Source organism: Podarcis muralis, chromosome 2, assembly GCF_964188315.1.
Source record: "Podarcis muralis chromosome 2, rPodMur119.hap1.1, whole genome shotgun sequence".
NCBI lineage: Eukaryota > Metazoa > Chordata > Lepidosauria > Squamata > Lacertidae > Podarcis > Podarcis muralis.
In genome coordinates this window covers 44,089,564-44,099,466 of record NC_135656.1, presented here as the reverse complement: position 1 = coordinate 44,099,466, position 9,903 = coordinate 44,089,564, and the positions used below count along the sequence as shown (strand labels likewise).

General features: G+C 46.9%; 1 protein-coding gene across 4 annotated transcripts in view; it reads right to left on the bottom strand.

The window, feature by feature from the left end:
• NACC1 (nucleus accumbens associated 1) overlaps nucleotides 1–9,903 on the bottom strand; it is a 32,334-nt gene that overhangs the window by 7,487 nt on the left and 14,944 nt on the right. For 2 of the 4 annotated variants that reach the window (XM_028717346.2, XM_028717343.2), the window contains exons 2-5: nucleotides 5,396–6,368; nucleotides 2,398–2,571; nucleotides 726–855; nucleotides 378–475 (exon numbers count right to left, since the gene is read on the bottom strand). In XM_028717346.2, the coding sequence (XP_028573179.2) occupies nucleotides 378–475; nucleotides 726–855; nucleotides 2,398–2,571; nucleotides 5,396–6,338 (1,345 nt within the window). In that variant the 5' untranslated portion in view covers nucleotides 6,339–6,368. The remainder of the gene's footprint in view (nucleotides 1–377; nucleotides 476–725; nucleotides 856–2,397; nucleotides 2,572–5,395; nucleotides 6,369–9,903) is intronic. The other 2 variants (XM_028717344.2, XM_028717345.2) reach the window with 2 other exon arrangements.

Genomic DNA, 9,903 nt, shown 5'->3' with positions numbered 1-9,903 from the left:
CAGGGTCGCTATAGCGGCAACTGGGAATCAATATCCTCACAGCTCTTTGCCTCTCGGGAACCCAAACACCAACGCCTGCCCAAGCCAGCAAAGACCCCCGAGATGCTGGTGGAAGCCTGTGATGACTCACAGCACAGTAAATCTTAAAACCACAGCCTAGAGTGAGACAAAGGACCCGCTTCCAGCTCTGTATTTGCTTCCGCTGCTGGAATCGTTACGGATCTGGGTGCTCCAATAGGGTGGAATAGGATATTCTGCCTATTGACCATATGACACACAGCTAAAATTTCCCACCTCATGCCCTTCAAGAAAGCAGTAATAATATACTCCTAAGCTCCCTCCCCACCGCAGAAGGATCTATTAAGGCAGACACTCACACTTCACAGCATGCAGCACCCGGCTGTCGAGGGGTTTCCGGCTAGGGTCGTTGGTGGAGGAGCGGATTCCAGTGCCACAACTGTTGGCAAGGGTGTTCCTGGCAAGCGGTGAGGAAGAGAAAGCATTGAAATCCTTTACCAGCAGCATCTTATTGTTCTCCACCCACCCACCTTTAACTGTCCACTCCCAGCCGTTCCAGCTCCTGCCTCGCCTCTTGCTCTGGCAGGACTCCTCAAGCCCAGAAGTCCTGCCTCAAAAGCAGAAAGAAATGGTGTGGCAAAAAAAGGGGCTGGAAACAGCAAAACAGAGCCTTTCCCCCTTTCCTACACACTGGGAGGCTCACTCACCGGTCAAAGAAAGATGCTAGTAGTCGTCTGAGAAGCACTTTGTGTCGTGTCCCAGCACTGACATGACAGTTCATCAGCTGTGCCCGGGTGATGTACACGTTGGTACCTAGGCAGGGAAAAGAGACAAGGCCTGTTGTGAAAACAACAAGCTTTCAACTTGGGTGCAGACCCATAAGCCACCTAATCACTTGTGTGCAGTACCAGATGCTTTCTGGAAGCAACAAGAAACAATTATAATGGGATCCATCCAGCCATTCTCAGCTTCCAACTCCGTGTAGAACAGCCTTTCTCAACCTGTGGGTCCCCAGATGTTGTTGAACTACAACTCCCATCACTCCTAGCTAGCAAGGCCAGAGCTCAGGGATGATGGGAGTTGTAATCCAACAACATCTGGGAACCCACAGGTTGAGAACCGCTGGTGTAGAACTATGGCAAGCACAAAGTTGGCTAACAGTCATTAACTCCTGGGTGAGTTTGGTTCCATTGTGTAAACACAGCTGCACAAGTGGCTTTTGAGAGCACACAACATCAGCAGGCTTCCAAAAGGAATCAGGTTGGCGACTGTGAGAACAGGATGCTGGACTCGATGGGCCATTGGCCTGATCCAGGCAGGGCCAATTCTAATGCTCTTGCCGACTTTATACGGACATTTTGGGGACGTGCTTGTGGCTAGTAACTTTGGTGAATTGGGGATGTTGGGAAGACAGATTCAAACCAATACCTGAGAAAGAGGAAGTTCACTTCTGTGTGAAAGGAAAGTTTGACTTGCTGGTCTCACTGAGGAGAGCGAGCAACTCACTCCCCTCAGTGCAGACAGAGCAAGTACATTGGCACGTGCAAAGGAAAGGCCAACAGCAGGAACCAAATCCCCCAAGATAGCTCTGAGCGGGATATAGCATGTGCTGGATATGACTTACTTAGCTTGGGTACCAACACAGTTTCTCTCCTTCCTATCCCAGTGCTGGGCACCAGCCTGTAAGAGATGCAGCAGTGCAGGGCAGTGGAAAGCCAAAAGCTGGATTAGCTCATAAACAAGATTTACAAACTGATTTCCTGTTTTTCTGGCTTTCTTTCCAATAGTCTTTAGATCAAGAGTTTGAAGTCTTTCCCGCTAATTCGAAACAGTGCTCACGGAGTATGCTTTGTCTAAAGCAATGGGGCATGGCAAGGTCCCCGCCAGCTCCTTTTAACTGATCAGAGAATGCCATGGAACAAAGGTACAAGGGGCTGGAAGCTGGGATGCCCTGGTAGGATCATCTCAAGTCCGAATCAGACTCTGAGGCCATGCGCATCCATAGGGCCCAGTCAATTTCTATGTAACATACACATGCATTACTTCAGGGTGCTATTCAGGCAGCCCCACCCTCTTGACTACTGCTTGCAACCTGCAACCACGAGAGCTGTGGTACCTGATTTACTAGCTGTTGTTTTTAATCTGAGAGAGGAAGCCCCCCTGAAGGATCTTCTAGTATTTTGTAGGCTAACAATCAGGATCACCTTGCTCTTGGGGGTGGGAGAAACTGTCACTTCAAAGGCCCTAATGCACCAGACTGGGATTAATTTTAGGAAGCAAGCCAGACTTTTCCTCCTGACTGCAACTGGCTTGAAACCTACATTCTCACTCTCCGCCCCCCCCCCACTTGACTCCAACAGGTTGAGGCACCTATCTTACCTGTCACAAGTTCCAGCTTCTCAGCTGGGTCCCCCTCATCGTACAACTTGGGGTGGCACCGGTTCCCAATCTGGTTGATGAGCTCAGCGGGCAGCGAAGCCAAATCCTGCCGCACCCGTATCCGGTTGCGAGACTCGGAGGCCACCTGGTCTGGCAGCGCTTCCACTTTCTCTGCTGGGCGAAAAGGAGAAGGGAGGCGAGGAGGGAAAACGCAAAGGAAATGCGTGAAAAGCAAACAAGGAATGAAGCTTAAAGCTGTGGAATCTCAACAAGTATATATACCTGTGTGACATCCCACCACAAACATATATTCTGGAAGGAAATTCTTTCCCTCCTCTCACAAGAACAGAAAGCTGTTTGGAAGCTTATGTGTTTTTATCTTTTCAATAAAAGTGAAAGTGGGGAGAGCTCATTGCTGTTGTTGCCACAGGGATCTCCAGTCAGTGAAAAGGGTTAGATCCACACTATTCAATGGGATGCAGGGAGATGAAATGCTGACAGGTGGCAAAAGATCCATAATCCATAAGGCCTGGTTGATTTTATGTTTCTGTCTGCACTGCTCATCTCAAGCAGGAACCTGTCAGGAGCATAGTACATCATATTTATCGGACACTTTCCCGAAGTGCTTTCTAAAAATTCACAGCCATCTTTACAACAACCTCCCTTAGGTAGAATTGTTATAGCCTTATTAAATACTGTGAAGGAGGTCGGTGAGGCTGACAACTTTCTTAAGGCTACATAGAAGGCTTATGTCTGAACTACAATGATACTACAGCTTACACTGCATTTTTACTAATGCTCCTCCTATTATTATTTGATTACATACCGTTTCTCAAAATGGTGTACAAACAACATAGATGATTTTAAACTAGCAAATACAACAAACACACAAATGGAGTAGATCAAAAGTAATGAGTCACCTATCAAATGAAGATTAGAAGAGTCCTAAATTGCCTCTGAAAGGATGGCAGGGGGGCAGGCTAAAGGCACAGCCAACGGGAAGGCATTCTAGAATACTAGAACTCAAACAGAGATTTCTTGTGGATGCTGAGCATATAAGATGTAAACTTCAGCAGGGCCTCCTCAGTAGATGGCTCATATGTTCCCTGTGATCAGGACTGTGGCTGTTTAAGGCAATCAATTAGCAGCCAGTGACTGCTGGGATAGCTCAGTCGGTAGAGCACCAGACTCTTAATCTCAGGGTCATGGGTTTGAGCCTCACATTGGGCAAAAGATTCCTGCATTGCAGGGGGTTGGACTAGATGAAGCTTGTGGTTCCTTCCAACTCTACGGTTCTGTGATTCTATGAAATTCTTAGTATGTTATACAAATATTATACAAGGCGGCCAGCTGAGCAGCAGCAACAGCAGCATTCTGCCAAAACTTCTGAACAGTCTTCAAGAGTTGACCCATGTAGAATGCATTACAGTAGTCTAGCCCAGGAGTCACTAAGGCATATATGATAGTTCTTGGTCTATGAAGCTTAACCATAAGAGGATTAAAAATGATAATGGGAGGATAAGACTGTAAATGGCTACTAGTCATAATGGCTATGTGTTTAATATGAGAGACAGTATGCTGTGGACCATGAGCGGGACAGTGCTACTGCCCTCTTGCTGTACTTGTAGACTTCACCTAGGCATCTGGTTGGTTTATGTGAGCACTGACTAGATGGGCTTGGTCTCATCCATCAGAGCCCTTAAGTTCTTATTAAGTTCCTTGCTACATCTGCTCTTTTCAGTGCACATTTTTGCTGACTAAATCTCAAGAGTCTTGAGTATTTGGCCATGGGAAACTGGACTGGAAAGAGAGACTCAGAAGGCACAAAGGCAGCCTTATCCCACACGGACATACAAGGCCATAGTGATGGCTGGAACCCAAGGTGAAAGTCACCCATGGAATTAACCCCTAGAAAACCCAGGCCACCTTTGCTTGCTCCCTCTTTAGAGTCCAGTTTCAAAGCCCTGGCCACTCTCTTCCCTGCAAGCCACACCTCCAAGTCCTGATTCTCAGGCTGTGAGAAATGGAGAATTAAATGACTCTTGAATACAGATACTCTGCCCCAGGGGCAGCGTTCAATATCTCAGGGAGTGCTTCACACAGTAGAGGCAGCTACATGCCATCTAAAATACTTAGCAATTTTCCACTACTACTTAACATATGGAAAGCAGCAACTTTTTAACACTACAAGAACACCCATGGAAACAAGAAGGGGTGTCAAGGCCAACTGCAGCCCCTTCCGCCGTGTATTGTGTGAAGGGGTGGGTGACAATGCCCCCATCTCACATTTCACCAGGCAGAAGTGGACACATGATGAATACCATGTACATACTTCGGCTGTGAAACGTGAAGAGGCCCAGAATGAGCCAATCCAACTCCACAGATTCCCCTGGAGAGTGAAAATTCATTTGAGTGGGATGAGAGATGGGGGCCTGCTCAGTGGCTGCACCCAGCTTATCGAATGCCTTGTCCTGTGAAGTGTGGTTGGCACTTAGAATCACAGATTTGTTAGAGTTTAAATGGACCCTACCAACCCCCTACAATGCAGGAATATACAGTTGTCCCATAAAAGTATCGAAATGGCAATGGTATTATCAGCGCCATGCTCTAACCAGCTGAGATATCAGACTGCCGCTTCCCCGTTGTTGAAGACTGCTTGAATTCAGCAGACTTCTATTGAACGGCTTTTATATGTTTTGGTTTCAACTGCTGGCCCAGTGTCTTCTGTCAATTTGATTTATATTGCTGTTTTAATAGAACTGCAGATTTTAAGGTTTTGTGCGTCACTCTCAAGTGGCGCTCTTGCACCAGAAGGGTGAGATCTAAATGTTTTAACACACAACTTAAAAACACTCATTTTCTCAGCCTCCAATAACTTTCCCCGTAATGTATCTCTGCAATGATTTATCACAGGTGGGCAACTTGAACCAATTCCCTTCCTACAGGTATGAAGCTGAACAGGAATGTTGTCCGTCACCACTCTGCCCTCGCCACTCACCCGTCTGGCCTACATTCATCATGCTGTACATCGTGTACATGTTGCAGATCTGCCGGTACTGCTCGTCAGAGCCCTCCTCGGGAGCGTCCTCCTCCTCGTCTTCCTCATTGTGGTAGGAACTGGGGCTGTCACTAGTGTAGGCACTGGAGGTACCAGGGCTCGTCTGGTCTGATGTGCTGGGGCCACTGACCACGCCTGCCCCTCCACTGCCTCCCGTTAGCGCCCCCTGCTGTTGAGACTGCTGTTGCTGTTGCTGCTGCTGCTGCTGCGCCTGTCGGTTACCCCCGCTCAGCTCCTGCTGCGAGGAGATCTTGGCCATTTTGCGGCTGCCGTTACTGCCGCCTCCACCTCCGCCTCCACCTCCCCCTTCCTTCTGGCTGCTTTCCCAGAGCCGCTTAACCACAAATGTGCACTGGACAGAGTCCGACTCCTGCTGCTCTGTCTTTACGCGAGAGACCAGGGGCAGGGGGGTGTTGCCAGAGGGCCAGGTGGAGGTCTGGGCCACGGGGCTCTGTGGCTCAGAGGAAGGTGCCTCTTCGGTGTGCAAGCCTTGGGAATCGCAGCTGGGCGAGCTGACCTTCAAGAAGAACTCAGTCCCCTTCTCCATGATCTCCTGGATCTGCAGGAACCCAGCCGTGTACATTAGCAGGAACTGGTCGCCTACGTTCATGCTGAGGCGGCCGGTGTAGCAGAAGCTGAGGATCTGCTGGAAGGACTGGGGCTGCACAGCAGCAGGAAGCTCCACCACCGTGCTCTTGCTGTTGTTGAAAAGGTCCCGGAAGTAGCAGCTGCTGGCCGCCAGCACAGCCCGGTGTGCCTTGAAGGCATGCCCCTTCACCACCACCGAGACGTCACAGTACAGGCCCTGCAATCGCTGCTCGTTCAGGCACTCCAGGATGCTGTTACCAAAGTTGGGGATCTCCATCTGGAGAATCTGAGCCATCCTCTCCTTCTCTTCACTTGGGTAGGTGAGCTGCAAAGGGAAGAAGGAGCCAGAGGGGTTGTAGATGGGTCCAGCATGGAAAGGCACATATGAGAAAAGAGGTAACATCGGGGAAAGGGAAGAGAAGGTCATCCATTTCCTTTTACTCCCTGGTAGGTCCCCCTTCTTACTATCTGGTGAAGGAAGGGTTACCTTGAAAAGGTGGCAGAGGGGGGGAAAAGTACGCTGGCCACCCAATCGACTATTTTATGTGCTGTTTCTAGAAATGGCAACATCATTCCGTTACAGATCTTTTCCAGCTTTCAGTAGTCAGAAGTATTGTGACACACCAAGCGCAAGACTGACTTAGCAATTTTGGCTAAACTAAGAATGCTATGAAGCCAGGCATAGAGAGGACACATTCCCCATCAGGAGGGAAGTTAAAACAGCCCACATATAAAACAAAGCGAGGCGCCAGTGGAACAAGAAGAGGGTTTGGAATTCTGCATAGTGGACGGGACGGGAACAGGAAATAAAATACAGTGGGACCTCGGTTTTCGAACGTAATCTGTTCTGGAAGACAGTTTTACTTTCAAAATGTTCGAAAACCAAGGATCAATGGGCAGTCAGCAAAATCCATTGAAAAAATGGAAAAACCTGCAAGCGGAAGCCGTTTGACCTCCAAGATGTGTTCGAAAACGGAAGTAATTACTTCTGGGTTTTCGGCGTTTGGGTTCCAAATCGTTCGGCTTCCGAGGCGCTTGAAAACCAAGGTTCCACTGTAGCTGCTTTGAAGTCTGTGTTTATGGAATAATTTCATTATGGTTGCATTGATTAAGCATTATTTTGTACCCATCACTGTGGGGGGAAAGGTAAAATATCCACCTGAGTGGGGAGTGACTTAATGGAGAGTGGGCGAAGTCTTGAAGACAGGGAAGCCTACTTTCAATAGGAAAATAATCCCTCCTTGCAGAAAACGCCTGGATACCCAAGCTTGTGACAGCCTCAGGCCAAAATGTGGATATAAACATAGATATGTTATTGAATGTACAAGTTTCTTTCTTGGCCAGGTAATGTGAGCAGAAGAGGAAGTACCTATGTCATTAAGGTCAGAGAGGTGCAAGCGCTTAGGACAGACGTCTCAGCCAACACTCTTCCCAACCCCATCCTTTTAAAATAAATGCTGCATTAAGTCCACTGACTGACTAGTCCATTAAAATAAAATGTTATGTTTCCTTAAAGCATGCATCCACCCTATTGTTATAGCAGACAGGTGATGCAACTTCCACAGGTATTGGCCCGTCAACATTTTGCCTTGGAAAAGGCAAAGGAATTCAGTAACTTGAAAAACAGAATTGCACACTCTGCAACAAAGGAAGCCTTTCAGCAGAAGCTACTAGCTAGGCTATTTTGTAAGGCTAAGCTTCAAATAGTTGCTCTTCATATATTCTGAATCATGGATTAGTAGTGATAGAAGGGAAGTCAGAATGCCATTTAAGTCCAGCCTCTTGTGGCAGGAGACTCTCCACATCTAACATGCATCTCAGATTAGCCTTGAACAGTAGCTTGGGGAACCTGCAGCCCACAAGTCTAATTGAGTCTTGCCAGGGGTCCTAATTTGGCCTTCGGGACAGATTTCTCCAAACTAAACCCACCTGCCCTGCACCTGATGTTGTATATGATGTCAGATGTGCAGCCTGTAAAGATGCGACTGAAAAGGAACAACTGGGAGCCTTAAAATTGAGCACCTGATTGTTACTTGGCAAGCGGGGCTTATATTAAGCACCTTTAAAATTCTCTCTAATACAGTATATCATAGAGGACAGTAAACCAGGAATAGAGGGCAAAGATGTGACCAATGAACAGCTCACAAATGTGATTATGGGCTATAACCCTAGTAGCTCACAAACAAAAAACTTGAAATAATAATCCTGGGATTAGAGGCTCAATGAGGGCAAAGCATCGGCGCTTGAGGGCTGAAATGTCTCTGTCCTCCAAGAATTTTTGATGAGAGCACTGCTGGTTTTGAAAGAACCTAAAGGTCATTTCGTTCTGTTTCCAGAATCAAACCATCCTCTAAATCCAAACTGACCACAGAGACCAGACAGACTAAATTATACGCCAGTTGCAACTGATCTGAAATTGCATTATTGCTGGTTTTCATTGTTTGCTTTTTTTGCACAGTACTGTTTTTACTGTATTCTTTTATTTCTGTAAGTTGCTGTCAACTGTATCAGGAAAGGTGGTGCATTTCCAATTAACAAAGTGGGGCTTACATTCCAATATTGGCAAATCAAGATGGCTCCAGCAACCTTCGCAAACGGGCACATCTTTCAGTGTGGTTCTGTAGAATATCTACTACTCCATCCTTGGCCGGCCAGTATTCTTTTCACAACTGTGTGTTTGACTTACACAGGACTTTCCCCCTTTCAAAGTACTGTGCTATAAATGAACAACTGGCAAACTCAAAACCATAAAGAAGCACAAAATTAGGGATGCAAGTGATTGGGCACCTCCTCGTGCAAGAGAGAAACATGAACAGATGGTATGTGAAGAATACCCAATGACATATACAGTGGTACCTCGGGTTACATACGCTTCAGGTTACAGACTCCGCTAACCCAGAAATAGAACCTCGGGTTAAGAACTTTGCTTCAGGATGAGAACAGAAATTGTGCTCCAGCAGCGCAGCAGCAGCAAGAGGCCCCATTAGCTAAAGTGGTGCTTCAGGTTAAGAACAGTTTCAGGTTAAGAACGGACCTCCGGAACGAATTAAGTACGTAACCAGAGGTACCACTGGATACTGTATGTCAGTGGGCATATTTTGTATATTATTATAGTCACACATGGATGATGAATGTGCTAGGAGTGATCAACACTGCTTCTACTTGTAGCAGCAACCTACTACCACAAGGGATCATTTGCATATAATAAACCTTTTACAGTCCTGTGGTTATTAGCAATCAGGAAATACATAACGTGCATAACGCCCTTATTGAATGATCCACCCTTTTACACTAGCCTGATGCTGATAACACTCCAGTTAGCTGTCACAGGTATTATAGCATAACCATGTGAAACTTCAGAACTCGTTTCTCTGATGTTTATTTTCATATTATCAAGCACTGTCCATATTATGGAAAAGTGACAAGGTTAAAACATAGCTCTTCATTAGCCAGGAAAGGTTTGTGTTTGTTTCTCTAAGCTGGTGAAACATTGCTTGTGTTGGAAGAGACATGCAGACACAAACTATAATGGGAAGTGGCAGCTTTTGCTATTCCGCTCCCCCCCCCCCGCCCCCGCCAGCCAGCCACATGGGGTAAACAAGCTGCAACCCAGCACTGCTGATCCACAAGCCCAGCGAGGCTTCTCTATTGTCAGCTCTAAGAAGGGACAGAACCCTGAGAGCGAGCGTATGGATCCGTCCCTCCCAGGGCACAGGGAGCTTTGAATCATGGGTATTGTCTGTTTAAGACAAACAGCATGTGTGCTGCAGATAAGAAACACTATGAATTTAAATGAAAGCTTTTGCTAAAAACAGACAAAACAGTCATGTGCTTTTTATTCCTTCACACTTGCCAACTGT